General features: G+C 33.4%; 2 protein-coding genes across 2 annotated transcripts; one reads left to right on the top strand and one right to left on the bottom strand.

Annotated features, from left to right (window-relative positions):
- The first annotated feature begins 229 nt into the window (after positions 1–229).
- LOC147071240 (RRP15-like protein) lies at positions 230–3,182 on the top strand. The gene is made up of 4 exons (XM_085947995.1): positions 230–413; positions 567–928; positions 1,621–1,952; positions 3,047–3,182. Exons 1-4 carry the CDS (start codon positions 380–382, stop codon positions 3,153–3,155), a joined length of 837 nt encoding a protein of 278 aa, XP_085804121.1. The 5' UTR covers positions 230–379; the 3' UTR covers positions 3,156–3,182.
- A 2,238-nt stretch (positions 3,183–5,420) lies between these two features.
- LOC147071239 (RAB6A-GEF complex partner protein 2) lies at positions 5,421–20,083 on the bottom strand. The gene is made up of 6 exons (XM_085948621.1): positions 19,411–20,083; positions 17,934–18,166; positions 9,758–10,038; positions 7,967–8,119; positions 6,738–6,915; positions 5,421–5,764 (listed from the first exon to the last, which is right to left on the bottom strand). The coding sequence occupies exons 1-6, from the start codon at positions 19,530–19,532 to the stop codon at positions 5,553–5,555; spliced, it is 1,179 nt and encodes a 392-aa protein (XP_085804747.1). The 5' UTR covers positions 19,533–20,083; the 3' UTR covers positions 5,421–5,552.
- Positions 20,084–20,085: the final 2 nt, after the last annotated feature.

Here is a 20,085-nt window from a genome sequence, read left to right as displayed (position 1 = left end):
AAGCTAGACCGGGCTTACTCAGTAAGTTTTAACAAAGGCCGACTCGCTGAAAATCGGGCGTCATTTTAAGAAGCATATGATTCATCCAGTAGTATATCAATGCCGCAAATTTAAAAAAAAATTAAAAGCCGGTAGATTAACGTAATATTAAATTGTGCACTTTACAGCTATAACTAGTAATAGTAAATTAGTCTATGGACACAACAATGCTGTCACCATAGACTAATATATGGCTGTCACTTTGACATATGCGTGCATACACGTGAAATAACCTATTTCGATATAATTTTTGTATTTATTGAGTGTTAATGCAATTTAGATTTTTCCAATATCCATAACTCGTAAACAAACGGAACTTTCGGCATTTTTAAAATACATAATGACGGCATATAAGAAGACATATTTAAGCGAAGGTAAGGAAGTATCACTTCGAATTGTGAATTTATTTTGTTTGTAGTTTCCCCGAAGATATTCAGATATTGAAACGTCGGTGAATGAAGTAATAAACAAAATTACAATTGTGCTGACTGTAGTGATTATTTATAACTTCAATATTTCCTTTTTAGAAGTGCAGTGTGATGAGACAGATTCCTCTGATGTCGAAGAAAAAGAGGTGGACACGAATGATGACGAAAATGACGACACTTCACAAGATGAACTCGAATCCGCGAAGAGTGACGACTCTTCAGAGGATGAAAAGTCAGGGAACGAAGGTTGGGCAGATTCTATGGCCAAAATATTAAAAGCCAAAGCGCCCAAAGGCAAAAAGACATTGGTCTTGTCAAAAGCGAAGAAAATCAGTGATTTGAAAAGAGAAAAACCAGTTGATGTGGGATTTGAAGTTATCAGTGACATAAAAGAAGAAAAACCATCGATTGATAAAATACCCAAACATTTACTTGAGGATGACGAACCTATAAACAAAAAGGTAAGTTTTTAGTTAATTTATAATTTCTTTTATTTCATTTCATTTTGTTCAAATTCAGGCATAGACAACTGTTGTCAATTTATTGGCCAAAATTAGTTGATAATCTAAGTAAATTGGGTTACTCCGGTGGGCATGGCCCCCACATCCTGAAGCGGGCCCCCAGGCCAGGATCTTTGGTGGGCCCTATCGCTCAGGTTAAAAGTAGTGTGGCACTCGACAGTAGTGTTTTCCAAATAATGTTTGAGGTAAAATTAAAGGATATTATTTTTAGCGATTTTTTTATACATCTACTTGAATAATGGAGTTGTCGACAAACACATCAACACAAAATAATCAAAAATTGTATCTCACAATCTCATATTTAAAAACATTAATAACCTTGAAGGAAAAGAGACTTTTTTACTATTGGATCAAATTTGTAATGTGTTGAAGTTATTTATCTGGTAGACCCGCACGCCAGGCCCCCCTTGAACCCAGACCCCAGGTTAGAGCCTCGTCAGCCCCCCTTGTGGGGGCCACGTTCCTCACTATAAGCTGATGCGGTAACCGTCGCGGGTCCATGACTATATTTTATTGATCACTTATCCCCCTTACAATGTGAGCCTAACTTCTAAGCTTCATGCAATCCATTAAAAGTAACCATACGTCATTAAGCTACAATACATGTTAAACCACTTAAATTTTAATTACAGAGACGTGAGGATTTTCCAGATTTCAGAAAAAAACCGAATATTTTAGAGAAAGAAAGGGAGAAGACACTCTCTAAAATAGCTACTAGAGGAGTGGTTCAATTATTCAATGCCGTGAGAAATCAACAGAAGGATATTGAGAAGAAAATTGAAGCGGCCGGACCTTTGGAGAGAAAGAAAGATAAAATTATGAAGTCATTGGATAAGAATCAATTTTTAGATAAACTAATGGGACAAAGTAAATCAGAAATAGTTAACAAAAACAAGCCAGCGAAACTTGAGACTAAAGAAGAAGTGAAAGATGAAGAAAATCCTTCAACATGGAATGTCTTCCGGTATGTAAACTAAAAATGCACTTAATAAAATCTTCAACATGTTATAAGAATATTTTCAAACACTAACTGTACACGTGCATGGGTTTACTGGCACCAATAGTGTGTAAATTAAACTATCGCGATATTAACTGTTTACACGTAATAGTGTTGACTGTCTCGCCAATCTCATTCTTCAAGGATAAGTGAGTCACGTTGTTGTTATTCTATGGTGCTATTTGATAGGTTGTGAAAATTGGTAAACGTCAAAAATGCGCTGCACAGTGTAGTTAATTTTTTTTCCGGCAGGTTCGCCACTATTGTTCTACTGTGCATGCGCATACATCATGCAGGTTCCAACTATCACGTGAAAATTCAGAAGCTTCTGAACTTTTTTGATCCAATCTTGCAACTTGCACGATAATACGTGTTTACACGTGTATTTTCTTGTTATAGCCGCAATGTACTGTCAGCAGTAAATCCATGCACATGTAAACAGGGTATAAGGTCACATCAAGCTTAGTTCAGTTCAAAGGTAAACAAAGGAACATTGCATGAAAACTGTTAAAACCATTTAATTTTTTTATACAAATGACAATGTTTTCCACTGCGGATGGAAAATACGTGAGGGCTCAGGAAATCAAAATGGCAATACTAATAACAAATACTATTTTAAAATACTTTTATTTTCATTAAATTTTTTTTTTAAAGAAACTGCCGTTTTTGTTTCCAGACCCCTCATGTGCAAGTCAAATACACTGATGAGCAACCAAGCATAACTTTGAGGGAAAATTGTAACTGTTTCATCATGGTCTCGTAGAAATGTTGTTTTGATTGAAATGTGCAGATTAGTGTGATTAAACTACATACTTTTAATTTGATAGTAATTCTATGTGTGGTCATTTAGAGTTTTAAACAAATGATTGTGCACCTGCATCTGTGCGGTGGCGAGTATATAATTATATACTTCACCTACGTGTCCTCAAGCATACACAATTATATCTGAAACTTTTAGAAGGTGGTTTTCTATGAAATTCGATTCATGAAAAAAAATGGATACAGTCTTTTGAGACTCTTGTTATTCTTTAATATAATGTTATCCATTTTATTGTTTTCAGGGATGACTTTATGATGGGCGCAAAAATGAAAGATTGGGATAAAAAAGATAAAAATGATGATAGTGACGAAGAAAAAATGTCAAGTTTAAGTAACTCAGATTCTGAATAATGTACAATAAATTTTTAACCCACTTAATATATATTTTTTTTCACATCCCTGATATTAAAGACCTAACACATTGTACATTCATGCGTGTAAACAAATTAATCTAATGAAAAACGCTTGTTGTGGTTAAAGGTTACTTGATTTGCACTACCATCTTATGAGGACAACGTTGTGATAATAATTAACACCAGTACGCGAAGGGAGCTAGATATTTTGATGAAATCTTTCTTTACGAGGATTCCGACATTACAACTTTACTTATCTGCACAAGGGTTACATGTAAATTGTGCGTATTACATGTCACCATACTATCATAGTTCACTGTGAGCTGTCGTAATGGAAAGCATTAATATAAAAGAAATGACACATTCGTGGAAATTGGTTCATTTTTTTAATTCATTACGCCCTGCCTGACCAAACAATAATATAAAAAATATTATTCTATCTGTAAAATATCCGAAGTTATCTATGATTTAATTGCATAATTCTCGATGAGTATTTTTCGACTATTATTTATTATGGCTTGGTTTACCAGGACTTAATTGAATTTTAAAAATTAACCAACACCGTCTGTAAATTATTGTAGTCTTATTTCAATGAAAACAAATACGTATGACTAACAAAGTTTAGTGTGCACTATTTATAGCTGAGAATACAGCCTACCACCACCCTTCGCCACTGATATATAATATGAAGCGTCTAAAAGCAAACACCGATATGTCCAATTTGCAATGATAGTAGTGAATGACATTTTTGTGTTTTACTATTCAATTATTAGTTTTAACGATAGTTTACTTTTCCCATCACATTGTATTTCTAATTAAAAACAATAAGCATATTTTTATTAGCCAGTCAACCGATAATTGCAATAAATATAACCAAAATAAAATTGGGGATACTGGCATTTGCTTGTATCTATTTAATTTATCGGTTTCTGCATGTGATTCCCATGACACGCAGAACGGATTGTCGCGGGCGTACTGGCTACTGTAGGGTGGCTAGGAAATGTTTTGAAAAATTAATTATATTATTTTTTAAAATTATATATATATTTTATTTATTATGAGATTTCTGTTATTAAAAATATAAATAAGTATTCAGTAAAATCTACAAATATATAGAAATATGAAAAAGATGAAATCGTTTATGGTAAAAAACTATTTAGACGAATAACTGTGATTATGCGTATTAACGGGTGTATTCGTAAGTAGAGTTGGGTTTCGGGAATTCTAATTTTCCAAGAAGAAAAAAAATTGAGCTCGCTATTTCATTTGAACTTTTTTGGACTTCGTCAACTTCGATTTCGAGCTACCAACCACGGCTGTGAAGTTATAGAGATTGTATTGGCGACTGAAATACGCAGCTTGATCAGGTAATTTGGGTAAAGCCATGTTCTTCTGGCAATCAAACAAAATTGTTAGAAAGCCATAGTTGTTCTCTTTTAACATGTTATATTATTTCCACCATCAAATTACTCTTTCGTTCAGAATCCAGGTGTTGTTTTTATTTTCTCTGTCAACTCAGTACACTGAGAACAGACGTTAACCCTCGCACTACCAAAACCAATATTATAGCGCGTGTTAAACTCACATTGAAAAAAGCATTTTTTTACTCTACCATTAGCGTCCGCCTGAATATTGAACATTCTCCACATGCTTTTAATATTCAATTCGGGGCTTAGGTAAACTCTTTGGCTACTTTTTGAGAGGTAGTAATGCGGCTCAGATGCTTTAAAAGATTCTATGTACTTATGCACATTTTCCCTCTGTTCTTTTAAATGGGAAGAGCAATGGTCTCCACGCCTTTGCTCTTTTCCATGAGCCTTTGTTTATTTTCCGCTTTCTAGATATTCCGTTAGTAGATTATGATATATTTTGGACTAAGTCAGACATTATTAATTGCAATACCAAAGCAAAGTTATCAACACTAACAACTGTCACCCCGAGAATGAATACAATTAGCGAACGACGCCATTTGTAATTTTTATGCCCTCCTTGATTCGCCTGTTTAAATCCGCGCTAAATAATCCAGGATTTAAATAATCAACGCACGGGACTTACCGGATTCTGCATGTCATTAAATGTTTAAACATCATATTTCTTCGTATGCTTTTGCCGTGTTTTGCAAGTTATATATCATTACTTATTGTGTGAAATGACTTATAGTACATGTACATATTTTTTGTCCGATTTTGACAAAATGTGGACTTATTGGATTTGCTTTTAGACGTTTCATATTATCAATGCGTAACAAAAGAAGTCAGAAATAATTATTTTTTCATTTATTAGTTAATAAATTATTAAAGATTCCTTACATACAGCTTAACAATAGTATATAACATTCAAAATGATAGTCTTTCTAAACAAAATAAATAAGAACCTATAATCAGTTGGTAATATATTATTTTATTATCAATGTACACATATTGCTTGATTGTCCAAATTGTGGCATCTGTCTAGGGACAGTGGGATATATTCTGACGGGTAAATTCCACACCATCGTTTCAATCGGAATGTCCAGAGGTGCGTTCCAGTCACTTTTTATTGAGTTCAAGTCGAGTTCTTGACACGTGCTTGTCACAAATTCAAAATGAAGTTTCCATTTCAATCCGACTAAAAGTAGAAAAAAATCGCATGACAATAAATTACTCAATTGTAGATTAGCTGGTATTTGCAGAATTACGTTATGATTTGAAATCTGAAATATTGATATCCGACCAACAAGTATATTTCAAACAGTGTTTAATTTAATATTTTTTAAACCCATTTGAATTTTTTGTATTATAACACTTGATCACCGGGAAGTTTTTATTGTGGTTAAATTTGTAGTCATAGCAAAAATATTATTCTATGCCTTGGTAGCATTGAAACAGTGTTTTGATGTAGGTAGCTAGAATGCGACAAGTTTAATTTGAAGCTTGGTGACGGCTTCGTGTTGATATCGAAGTATTGTGAGAGGAGAGATATATATAATACAATAACATACGGCAATTTTTTCGCATTGAGTTGGGATGTTTTTAGTTATATGGCAACATTGAAAAGTCAAATGATTTGTCCTATCATCGCTGCGATTTTTTTGGCAACATTGTTTACGGGCCGAATAAGCTCTTTTTCTCATTTTTCTTCGTGGTATGACTTGTTTTGCATAATTAACGCATTTAAGAGCATACATCAGTGAAACGGCAAATAATTTTCAACAATAGGTGGGACGTAATTTCGCACTCATTGCCAATCGGAAAGCGATAGTCGAGCTGTGAGCATGTCAATTTGTTATGTGATGGCATCGGAGGTATATATTCGTAAATCGTGTAAAGATGACTAAAAAACGTTACGCATTTACTCAAAAAAGAAAACATGTCAATGAATATATTATTATTATTACTAATATAACAATAAACATAACATTAAATGAACGCATGTTGAATTTTATGACAAATTATGTTTTGTTCGTCACGCGTCGTTTGCAAAATCTGCATGTCGCGTAGTCACGATCTTTTTAGACCATGCCTCAGCTGAAGTATAGCCTTAATGTTTTTTTTTATTGGAAATCATGTAATATTTTGTCTGAATATATAAAATACTTCACCTATGTCAGTGTCAAATTCAGGCGTAATGTGAAGAGGTATCGGTAAGATGAGTTGGGATCTACTTAGTCCGACAGTTACTTCGTGATGTCTTGCAAACGTAACAGCCCTGATTAAGTTGTCGTTAACAGTTTGCGATTTTGATTTCAATTCTTCCTCTGATTGTAATGCAACTGATACCTGTGGACAAATTATAGTATAAATTGATATAATCGAATCCTGTATGTTATTAGCAATTAAATGAAAAGAGGTTTTCGTAGTTTGGTCGAATATTAATGAAGAAAAGGCGGAGGGTTAAAAGTCAGCCCATTTTACACACTAATAAAATGATTATTGTCCGTGTAAACTAATAATGTGGGTTTTATTGTTAATTTTTTTACATTTCTATCTGGACACTGATCACGAAAAATCGATTGACGAACAATTTACATGAAAACTGCATATCACAGCACTTGCACACAATGACAACATTATATCATTACAGTGGTTTGCTTATAGTTGCTTTGTGGTGTAATGCTACGGAAGTCAGACAATTTACAGCCATCGGAGTTTTTTTCACATGAAGTACCCTAAATTTTTGGATTTTTAAAGTCTAGAAAACTAGAATTGAGACATCTTAGCAATTGAGACCTTAACCTAGGTCGGAGACTGTGTATGGTTCGTTATGTTCTCTTAATTCTTTTATATTGTATGGAATTATGGATGCTAAACCAAGAGAGATGTCACGGAGAGTTGATGCTTTTGAGATATGGCTATATCTATAGACCTCAAAATTCCTTGAACTGACCGGGCGACAAATGTTGAAGTTCTCAATCGAATGGGAAAGGACTGAGATGTTCTGCGTAGTATCAAAACCAAAAAACTACGGTACCTCGGTAACATTATGAGAGGACAAAAGTACAGCATTCCCCAACTTGTCATCTAAGGAAAGATCAATTGTAAGCCGCATTTCGTGGCTTAAGATTGGTACGAGTGCAGCTCCACTGAACTGTTCCGGATGATAAGGGAAAGATCACCATGGTGGTGGCCAACCTCCACTAGGGGATGGCACGATAAGAAGAGGAGAGTCCACAGACCAGAAATTTATTATGAAAGGATGATGGAAAGAATACATAGCAAACACAGATAAAATATATACGGTTGATCAATTGCTTTGTGGCAAGGTGTTGGAAAAAATGTGTCGTAATTATAATTTAGACACAGAAATCAAAAATGAAAACACATTGATTACCTGAACACATCTAACGGTTCCTACAGAAAAATCAAATGTCCCCACAATGTCTTCTCCGAGTTTGTAAGCAGACTTGAATAAGCAGAATCTGGCAACTTTTCCTCTAGCGTTTGATATGATGTAAAAATTTGGACTTCGGCGTGCAGTGATATTCTGAAACAAAAATAAACATTTACACCAATGACTTAGGCATAATCTTGATGATGGATTTTCATTGAGATGAGCGGAGACTTATACAGCGTTGCAAAGACAAATAAAATATTAATTATGTTTAAAATATGTAAAAGTGAAGCTGAAAAGAGGTCACTAATCTAGCATGGTGATTCATTTTGAGTAAACTTTATAATGTTTTATCAAATTAAGCATTTGACATAAAACACTATTTTAGATTCACTCAATTAGACAATTTCATGAATTACTAAATATACAGGATATTACCACAACAAGCTGTGATAGAATTTGTTATAAATGGATGGTATTATTTTATCAATTCATAAATACATTGACCATTCAGAATACCAAAAATGTAGCTATTGTCTGACAACAAGAAATTGGCGATAACAGGAAGTCGCTGTAGTCGCATATAGACGATTTCTCAGAGACATACCTGTCATGGTGGCAACGCATGCTAGAGGCGTGTTTAAATAATGTATCCCCGCTCTCTTTTTAGGTGTGACTCTTTTTCTTCTTCGCAATAAACTAAAAGTTTACTAATAATAACTCTAACATCACTCCTGATCGTTTTAGACATATTTTTATTATAAAAAGCTTCAGATTATGTAAATTGACAAATCCGTACACCACGAGAGCGTAAAATGAAATGATAAATTTGGGGGCGTTCCTAATTTGAAAATGGAAGTGCGATTAGCTGCACTGGAGGGGATTGTTAGTTCACAGTTTTAACACGTGGACAAGAAGTTCTTGTAAAAAAGTAGCTATAACTACCTATGAAAAGATAGATTACATGAATCGATACAAATACACTGAATGTATTTACTTGTATGAATGTATGTACTTATTTTGACTATTTAGATGAACAATCACTAAAAATTACATAAATCACAAAAATGTCGTATGTACGTAACAAAACGTCAAATAAACATAAGTTTATGGCCGCTATCTTTCAATGTGTCAATGTATAAAATATTCATTTTTCTATGGCTACCAATAATTTGACCACACTAAAAATGTTACCCACGGTGGCCGCGCGGCTTAAGTGTTGGACTATAAAGCCGTGAGTCCCAGGTTCGAATCCTGGGTCTGGTAAGTACACATATTGTTTTTCAATTTTTGTTTGTCAGGGTATGGACCTAAGAGGTTGAGCAAGTGGCTGACATCCATTTCTCGTAAAAAACAAAATCTGTCAATACAAACATCCACTCTGTGGAGGCCCATATGATCCTATCAGGATCGGACATGGTCGGTAAAAAAAAATGATAAGGAATCAGTTGTGATACAAAATTTTCTCAAAACTCATTTTAGTTACGGTTTAAACTGGCGGGTCCAACTAGACGAGTTAGCCACCGAGACATGGTTTCTTAAAAAGAAGAATTTAAAAAAAATTGCAGCGTTAAGACGCTAGCGGAGAGTGAGAAGGTCTCTTTACATCAAGGCTTGGCCATATAGTCTCTAGTGCACGTCAAGGGAGGCTGCTACTGGGACACACTCAACACAGTATTCATTGGGCCACAATATACATCCACATAAGTGGTGTGGTGACAGGGGGGGTATTAGGGGGAAAGGCAAGTCCAAATATTGTGAAATGAATAGTATTTATGTCTATTATTTTACCTGTAAGCCTTGAAGAGCTATATCTAATGGAGTTTCAACTTTTCTTTCTTCAGAAAACGGATTGGCCGGCTGAAGTTCTTCAGTTGTTTCATTGCAGCATAGTCCAGCAGCGTCTATTAGGTTCGCTATCAGGCTTACCGATAGAACCCTTAAAGGAATGCGGATCATTTTGATCGGAGAGTTCACACGTTGAGTGGCTATTGTTATCTTATAGGAATACTTTGCACCGAGACCTCTGTAAGAAGGTGGAGCATCCATTGGTAAGTATTCCCGATAGATGACTGGAAAAAGACAAATTCATATTAAAACTTTTGCTTTGGGTAACCTCATGGAAATAGATTTCACCGAAATAGTGAGCTCATCGCGAGTTGTTCTATCGGAAATACACAACCATAATGTATTGAGATCAAATTCATGTCTAAATACAACACTTATAAAATACGTAATAAAAACCACCAGAATACAAGGAAAGCACAGAAAAAATTAATAGGTGAGTAAAATAGAAATACAATCATATCATAAATATATTTATATAAAATTCTGGTAGGTGCTCGTAGTAAGTATCAAATCATACTGTCAAATATCTGATAATAATGACAGCGTTATTATCAGATATTTGATAACCATTAATATAAAATTAATGTTCTTATTGAAACTAATAAAATTGGAAGATTACTGGTCACCTCCGAAAGGAGGGAGGGGGGTGAAGGAGTAGCGACTTTACACCCTATGTACCTGGCTTGTAGGTACATTGGGTCTCATATTTCTGAGATTTTCTGGTCACAGAAACAGACCTTTTCTAGGTAGATGTTTTGAAAGGGGCTGTGCATTTTTTGTTGGGATTATTATTACTGCATTTCTTTGCTTGATAGGTACATATTTTGAAATATCTGACCTACAAAATGAACACAGAAATATTCTTAAAAATAAAATCTTAATATACAAAATTTTAAACTAAATACATTAGACATTGAATGGCTTGGAATGAATGAATTTATAGGTATTTAATTATTATTATGCATGACTTTAATATAAGTAGGTAAGTGCTTTTACAGATGTTCTTTTTTAACACTCCCGTTGCCATGAAGAACTCGCACTTTATTTAGGCCCTTAAATCATGGATACCCCATTTATTATTATATACAAAAAAATCTACTTTTAGCTATTTGTAGATAAAATGCTTATGCGTAAAAATAAAAATGCACAAGTAGTTTAATTGAATGTTTTCTATATAAAATTAATCATTTTCCAAAGTCTGATCGATATTTTGATAAGACAGTGATAGGGCTATGTAAAAAGATATACGTTAGAGAAACCCACATAATAATTTTGTAAAGTGAGACACTATTATAAAATGTTATTTGTTAGAACAGCGAGACCAATTTATGTGTTTGTTCAATTTAATTATATGACTGATGGCTCGTATAAATCCTCCCATAATATAACGAACCTTGAAATTTAAAATGTTCCGTGCATCTGACGATAAATGCCAAACTAACCCTTAATGTAATGTTATTAGTGTTTATTTTATCATGTTAACTTTGCTTCATATGACGTTTATTCCTAAACACTTACCTTAAATTCCCGGTATCTCGGGCATGTCATAAAAACCTTTTTACCCAGATTTAGAAGAATACCAACCCTTATTACAAGGTCTGTAAAGTTTACATCAGTTTGTGGAACATGTGCATTTGAAAATATACCTACCTCGAGTGACCTGCACAAAAACGCACAGCAAGCGGTCGGTTTTCCTTTGTGCATATGAGTACTTGCATATTCTACCTCTATAATAAATTATATTGTAGTTATAAATTACTAATAATAACTTATGCCCGAAAAGAATATTATTTAGTCAGGACATGCATTTCAAATACAACTAGATATTCTTTTGTTTATGAAGTATGTAGGTATACAATAGTCGCAGAAAGTATTTTTAGTATTTTCAATAGTATAGTATACACGACATTCTCGTGGTACGAACCACTATGCTTTCTTTCAGTTGGTTACGTCTAATGAATAAGTGCTTACTGATATTTATTTTTATCTTTTTTATTTAAAAAAAATAATATTAGTGAGTAGGTACATGTCTAAATAATTAATTATATTGAAACTGTTGCATTTACATGTAGTTATTATACTATAACATTAACTCCATGTTATTATGTCCCTGAAATCAGTGAATTTATTTAGGTAGGACTAATACATTTAAGATTACCTACTAATTATTAATTTTGCTTTTAATGTCATAAGTACCAAATAATATTATTTTATTATAAAAATGTTATCATACTCAATCTGATGTAGGTATAAACATAATATAATATTATTTCTCTGCACCCCATGTCTGTAAAATCAATTCATTTTATGTTGGTATACCATTTTGGACATAGTCCGTACATAATGGTATTGACTAAATTTAATGTAAATTGCAAAAAATACCTCTATCACATGTATAAAATGTTTTTATGTATTTTGTATATATTATGTAGGTAATGTTATTCTTAATATTTTGCATTTCAGAAAGTGAGTATTTTTCTTAGAAATATAATAGTAGGTAGTTTTATTATTTCGATTGTTTTATATTATAATATAAAGTTATGAGTCACCATTTAAATTTTAATTAGATAATATTATGTAGATATATTCATTTGTAGTTTGTATAATATGTTATGCTTAGAAAATTAAGTTAAAACGTAGTACAATGAAATAGTCGTAATGGGAAAACCACAGATTTAAAAAAACCCGCAATTTAACTGTACCTCCACGGTGGTGTGGAATTCAGTACAATTTTTGAAGTAAGGGGTCTTTCACACCGTTATCTTCCACCTAAGTAAATCTAATGATTGTTTTATTATATGTAGGTAAGTATAATGTTTAGTATCTACAAAAATACACAAGTATTAAATTACGGTTCCTATCAAATACATCAGTGATTTCCAAACTTAATGTTATTACGCCTCCTTTTTAAAAAAAAAATGAAACTTGGCGCCTCCCCCATTTATTTCATTAAATAATTCAGACACCTTTTTAAATAGTCAAAAATGTAGGCACTAATACAAAAATAAAGAAAACTTAAATATATAAATAATAAACAAGGTTTTACTACTTATATAACTACTTATACTTATTTAAATTAATTTATTTTTCATGCGATGGATGTTTAAAAAAGATTTTGCGAAAAGCGAGCCCCTAGGCCAGGATATTTGTCGGGCCCACCTACCTATCTCTGAGGTTAAGGGCAGTGTGGTACTATAATGTAGTGTTTCCTAAATTATACACATACACGGGAGTTATCATTACATATATCACTCATGATATAGGTATCACATCAAACGTACAACTACCTACATATTTAATATATCATAGTTTTGAAATCAAATGATTTTTTTACTATTAGAGTAAATTTGTGAAATAAATAATGGGGAAAGTGCATTAGCAAACTATCATAACGCTCAGTAAATAGATTTTTGTTTGCTTCAATATATCTGGCGCAAAATCATTTAAAAGTGGAAACATGACGATTTTTTTTTTTAATTTTGATTTCCAAAGCTCCAATTTTTTATGTATGCCTTCACTTTGTCTTTTTAAATCAGTCAATGCATTAGTGGTCCTTGCATTGATTTATTCACTTTTTTTTAATTTTAACTAAATAGACAAATTTAACAACAGTTATCATTCGTTAACAAATTTGCCTCAAATTTCAATATTATGATTTGATCCTTGTATATCATTTTTTCACGAGATAGCCAGCACACTCAACAATAGTATAGAAGTGAGGTATTAAAAAATTAGTCTACATATTATCTTCAGACAGTTTAACAAACAACGTTTTTTAGGACTGTTTTTATGTAGTTTATAACTAGCGGCTGTTTTATAAACTTTATTTGCAAACTGCAATCATGACGTGGCTTTATTTGTGTAAAACTTTTCGTGCCTACCTTCGCAACACTGCGCACCTACCAGTTTGGCAATATATAATATGTATGAAAGTACATTTTTATGGAGATACAATATATTTATTTTAACATAGACTAGAAAACCTCTTGTTATGAAATTCTCGAAAGGTGGGTATATTATAGACTTACTATATGCGTATAGGTACACATAGCGTAGTGATTTAATTTTTATTATGTGTAATTATTTCAGCATAATAAACATAACATTAAATAATTTTAGTGGAAACTATAAGATTGAATTATTTTTGTTTTTAATTATTCTTATATAAATATTTAACGTGTTTTGAAATTATATTATAGGTGAGATACCCGGCTTCGCACAGGGTCGCTTAGTGGATACATTTACCTTAGATATTTAAAAAATAATAATGAAATTATCTTTTTAATATTAAAATATCTGTGTAATACAATATGAAAGTAATTCTAATAGGAGTAAAGGTCAAACAAAAGAACTGTAAATTAAAATCGAATCCAAAATATGCAAACGTTATTAATAGTATTAATATGTAGTAAAAAATTCAAAATTGGATGGAACAAACAAACAACAAACTTTGTATTTTATATAATACTAACCATCCCAGGTGTGCGAACAACAACTGAGAAAAATTTCATCGCAATCTGATGAATGTTATAAGAACGCATACGAATAGAAGAAGAAGAAGAAGAAGATAATTGTACTAATTTAGAAACCTTCGCGGGTGTTGGCACAATTACTGACGAAAGTTTTATTAAAATCGGATGAATGGAATAGGTACGCATACGAATAGAAGAAGAGGAAAAATATTGTTGTACTAATTCAGAAACCTTTGTAGGTGTGGGCACAACAATTGACGAAAGTTTCATTCCAATCGGACGAATGGTATAGGAATCATACGAATAAAAGGATATAGAATAAAGACGATGAAGAAGAAGAAGATGGTTGTACTAATTCAGAAACCTTTGCGTGTGTTTGCACAACAACTGACGAAGGTTTCATCGCAATCCGATGAATGGTATAGGAACCATATGAATAAAAGAAGATATAATGAAGAAGAAGAGATAGTTTTTCTAATTCAGAAACCTTTGCGGGTGTGCACACAACAACTCACCAAAATTTAATCGCAATCGGATGAATGGTATAGGAACTATATAAAATAAATGAAGATAGAATGAAGAAGAAAAAGAAAATGGTTGTTCTAATTAAGAAACCTTTTCAGGTGTTAACACAACAACTAACGAAGGTTTTATCGCAATCGGATGAATGGTATAGGAACCATATGAATAAAAGAAGATATGATGAAGAAGAAGAAGATGATTTTTCTAGTTCAGAGATCTTCGCGGGCATGCGCACAACAACTGATCAAAATTTCATCGCATTCGGATGAATGGTATAAGAACGCATATGAATAGAAGAGGAAGAAAATAGTTGTACTAAATCATAAACCTTTGCAGGTGTTACCACAACAACTGACGAAGGTTTCATCGCAATCCGATGAATGGTATGGGAACCATGCGAATAAAAGAAGATATAACGAAGAAGATGGTTTTTCTAATTCAGTAATCTTCGCGGGCATGCGCACAACAACTGATCAAAATTTCATCGCAATCGGATGAATGGTATAAGAACGCATACGAATAGAAGAAGATAGAATAGAAAAAAAGGTTGAAGAAAATTGTTGTACTAATTCAGAAACATTCGCAGGTGTCGGCACAACAACTGACGCAAGTTTCATTGCAATCGGACGAATGGTATAGGAATCATAAGAATAAAAGAATATAGAATGAAGACGACGAAGAAGAAGAAGATGGTTGTACTGATTCAGAAACCTTTGCGGGTGTTGCCACAACAACTGGCGAAGGTTTCATCGCAATCCGATGAATGGTTTAGGAACCATATGAATAAAAGAAGATATAATGAAGAAGAAGAAGATAGTTTTTCTAATTCAGAAACCTTTGTGGGTGTGCACACATCTTCTTCTTCTTCGATGACGCTACAGCTCAAGTCGAGCCCTGGCCTCCTCCACCGCTATCCTCCAGCCGGAACGGTCCTCCGCACGTCTTTTCCAGTTCCTGATTTTTAGTATCTGGTTGGCATCTTTTGTAACATTATCACGCCATCGTGTGCGTGGCTTTCCCACTGGCCTTTTTCCTCCTGGGTTTCCTTCGAGGATCTTCTTCGGTATCCGTGACTCAGGCATGCGCTGGACATGGCCTGCCCAGTTTAGCCTCTGGAGTTTTATGAAGTTGGAGAGTTTTGAATCTTGGTATAAGCGGTATAGTTCCGTGTTGTACCTAATTCTCCACTCCCCATCATCATTCATGGGTCCGTATATCCGCCTAAGGATCTTTCTCTCAAAGCAATCCACCATTTCAGCTGCTTTTACATTTAGCGTCTATGACTCGCACCCGTAGTGCACACATCAATTCACCAAAATTTCGTCGCAATCGGATGAATGGTATAGGAACGCATATGTCAGACAGACTTTCATTTGTATGTATAAGATATAGTCTATAATCTGCGCGCAAGTGCAAGCAATAAGTTGACAAAGTTTTATCGCAATCGGATGAACGGTATGGCAGCGCATAAAAAAACGAACAAACAAACTAACAAATATTCATTTTTATATTATAGATTATAATCAGGGAATCGATATTGCAAAATTATAAGTATTTTTTTTATATACTAGGGAAATTATCTAAAAGTAGGTAAGATATATCTAAAGTCTTAGAGGTATAGACTTAATACGTGCGTATAAGTTCAAGTAGCGTAGTTATTTATATTTATTAATGTGTATTATTTCAGCATAAGAAACATGATATTAAAATATATTTAGTGGAAACTATACGATCAATCGGAGTATTTTTCTTGATTAATTGTTCTTATGTAAGTATATTATTTTAATGTGTTTTAAAATACGATTTTTAAAAATACTTAATAACATGATACAATAAGATCACAGTGTTTTAAAATTATATAGGGAATCGATATTGCAAAATTATAACTATTATTTTATGTGGTGAACGTGATAACGCAAGTCCACACAGATGTTATCCTACCTAATAACATCCCTCGTTCGCTTCGGATGAATTAGCCACCCCCACTCTCCGTGAAATGGCAGCGTATGTTGGTTGTTCCATTTAAAACAGACCGAGACACGCCGTGGCTTAGATATGACGTACTTTTATCGATGTCCGATATTATACACGATTATAAGATAATTGCATGTAATATACACAGAATAAAATGTTAAACGATGACTAAACAGTATTTAAAAACATACTTTACCTTTTGAAGCAATCAATTAGCTTTTAAAATGCCTTAAAATGCCAAATTTCTATCGGGACACTGAGTGGACGGCATGGGAACGGGCGTAATTTTTTTATCATGGTAAGGGAAAGGTTAATAAAGCTAGGTCAATGATTTTTTTATGCTAGGGACGAATTTAATGGCAAGGCTTCTGATAAAATTATTAATTCTGAGAAAGTAATTATTCTTAATACCTATGTATTTATGAAATAATACTTATTTAGTTTAGACTTTGTTGGCTAAGTTTCTAAAGGGTGACTATAAAATTTTCTTACATCTAAGCAATGACATTATTAATGGACGACACACTCAATACAAGTAAATTCGCACATTCGCATGTATAGGTAGACATCACGCAATTTCCATTATGCGATATCACGCATAGGGAATTTATAGCAATATGACCTTTATTGTAATGGGGTTAGAGCAGTGTTTCTAATGTCAATGTTTATTTGAGCGAACCCGTTCGAACCGAACCATTCGGCAGACCCAACAAAACGCATCAGGAATTTAAAGCAATATAACATTTATTGTAATGGCGTTAGAACAGATTATGCCATTCGGCAGACCCGACAATAAAGTGAGTGTCATTTTCTATTCCAGATGATTCGTCCATATTAATGTCATTGCATCTAAGCTTACGGGCTAGAAATTTGTCTCGCAGTCGATATGCCCATGTTTGCATGAGTCCGCCCAATGATGATTCAGGCTTCATGGCCTTGGATCCTCTGAGGATGCCATGGTTTAGGCGGTATCAACGTTTCACGTTGAACCGTGGTACGGTGAAATGAAATATGTACAATTTACATGTAACTCGGCATAGGTGTTATGTTCCAAGGTATTGAACTAATACTTAAAATGCATCTTGTATAAAACACTATGCCTCGTAGTACAATTTATCTGTAACCATAAATTATTTGATTTACAAACTTACATGATTTTGTTTCTCCCAATTGTATTGTCAAGTCGCAGAAAATTATCTTAGGATTAGTTTGCAGAACAATCTGTCCGTGGTTGCTCATAGAAGTCTGTAGCGATGTGCTGTTGCTACCGATGGAGCCGACTCTTTCGAAGTTGGTCGGCGAGGTCGGTTCCGCCTTCTGGTCTTTGTTGGAGTAATAACAGTGTATTTGTGCAGACGCCCATGCCAGATTCTCTAATATGTCACTGAAATAAGTACAATGGTGGGATTATAATTTTCTTTAAATTTAAATGCCCCCTCTGTTTACCGAATCCCACTAATAAACCGTTTTCTCAGTTTTATTCAAATAGTTCTAGCATAAATAATTCGGAAATACCTTAGAAACATACCTATTAGAAAAAAAATTGCTGACGGGCAAGACACAAATCCTTCAGCATCCTTCGCCCTACCTGATTACGACAAAATTATTAACTAAAAGTCGTGCGACTAAAGCGTTTTCAAATTTCCTTAATGTTGGTGACTGGCTTTTGCGATTTGAATCAATGGACCAATAATAGGTAGGCTTACATTGATTCATAGCCAACGTCTGAATCTCTCCTAATTTTAGTCTTAACTTATATTAACTTAGAGGTAATTCCGAATTATGTACGTCCAATAAAGAATGCTACATTCTTAAATCTTGTGAATTATTCATTAAATAAAAACAATATAGGTATATAGGTAATTCTAAATTGCCTTTTCGATTTTTTTTATATCTAATCCTATCAGTTTCCAAAAATAAAATTCTTCAATGAATACTTGGACCATTTGCCGGTGGCACATCTCTACTAACATTGAGTTCTTTGAGCAATTTAAGCCCAATATAGTTAATATCTTGGGGCGCGAAAATTCAAATGGGCCGGTCACGTTGATAGATGTGAAGGATCTAAAGCTGTAAATTAGGTTTATGAGTGGGCACTTAACTTTTGAAGGGGATGGGTGGATAATGCGTAGAGGACGAGTGTGACTGATTTGAGAGAGGTCGATCGGGATAGACTTTCCTGGAGGATGGTTGTATAGTTGGTCATGAACCTTAATAGTTTATACCGGCAGATTAAGTATGTAGCAGTAATCTTAAGGTCATAAGTTTTGTGGTTACATTTTCTTTGCCAAGTTGGTATTGATAGATCCGGTCTATTAAATCAATGGTCATCGAATTACTTACATTTTCAACAGTCATAGCCTCTGCAAACGTGCATGGGTTTACTGTCAGCAATAGCGTGCAAATTGAAATTGCAAGACAAAAATTGTTTACATAAAAGCCGCGTTTTTTGATCTATGCATGGAACTTGCACGACAATATATACTACCACCAGTGAATGCACGCATGTGTAAAAGGGCTACGAGTCAGCTTATTTTATATAATTAGTATGCATATATAATAATTATTTCATAGTGTTCATAGCAGGATAGTTCAAAATAAATAGCATAAATTAATTTTAATTTTTACCTATGGCTTTGGGAAATCTTGTGTTCTGGTTGAGTCGTGTGACTAAATGTAATAGAGCACTCCACCGGTTCACCAGAAAGATACACGGATCCATTTAATAGCTTTGCTGTTATTTCAATCATTTTAAAGTTTATTCACTTTTACTAATACCAAATAACTAATGTTATTTGTTAACCTAAAGTGACTAAAACCAGAAAATCAGGATCTTTAATCTAAATCGTATAGGTACGCATTATTTTAACAAAACGTTAATATGATTATAAAATACTAATATAACATCAGATATGGAAATCACGGAATGGAATGTTTTGGCGTTTTGCTCAGCTGTCATAAAAATGTAGACAAGACGTCAAAAGTAACCATAAAAAATATTAGTCGATGGAACCATTCTTGCCATAAAACGTACATTGACAACACATTAAAAATGGATAATCCACACAGGGTAAATAATAGTTAAATAAACAGTTTATGAGGTAATTAATTTAAGCATACATCCCTAAATAAAAAATCAGATTTTATAATTTTTGACTCCTTGGCAAATAAATGATAAAAATACCAGACATACAACAAAAAATTGAGTTTTTGTTTGTTATTGATAATAATTATATGGACTTTATTGATAGAAATACTGGGCTATGATATTAATTTCGATTTTATTATTTTAGTAAACATTGT

Source organism: Rhyacophila brunnea, unplaced genomic scaffold (assembly GCF_057557595.1).
Source record: "Rhyacophila brunnea isolate RB1 unplaced genomic scaffold, BYU_Rbru_1.0 scaffold_20, whole genome shotgun sequence".
NCBI classification, from domain to species: domain Eukaryota; kingdom Metazoa; phylum Arthropoda; class Insecta; order Trichoptera; family Rhyacophilidae; genus Rhyacophila; species Rhyacophila brunnea.
Note: the sequence above shows the minus strand (reverse complement) of the source record. Positions and strands in the feature narration are given on the sequence as shown.

Bases quoted from the DNA above. Each gene is read 5' to 3' on its own strand.
- LOC147071239 (XM_085948621.1), bottom strand. From the start codon at position 19,532: ATGATTGAAATAACAGCAAAGCTATTAAATGGATCCGTGTATCTTTCT. The intron at 10,039-17,933 runs GTAAGTTTGTAA...GTCTTTTTCCAG, and splicing joins ATTGGGAGAAACAAAATCAT to TCATCTATCGGGAATACTTA. The intron at 6,916-7,966 runs GTAATCAATGTG...ATTTGTCCACAG, and splicing joins GAACCGTTAGATGTGTTCAG to GTATCAGTTGCATTACAATC.
- LOC147071240 (XM_085947995.1), top strand. From the start codon at position 380: ATGACGGCATATAAGAAGACATATTTAAGCGAAG. The intron at 414-566 runs GTAAGGAAGTAT...TTTCCTTTTTAG, and splicing joins GAAGACATATTTAAGCGAAG to AAGTGCAGTGTGATGAGACA. The intron at 1,953-3,046 runs GTATGTAAACTA...TATTGTTTTCAG, and splicing joins TCAACATGGAATGTCTTCCG to GGATGACTTTATGATGGGCG.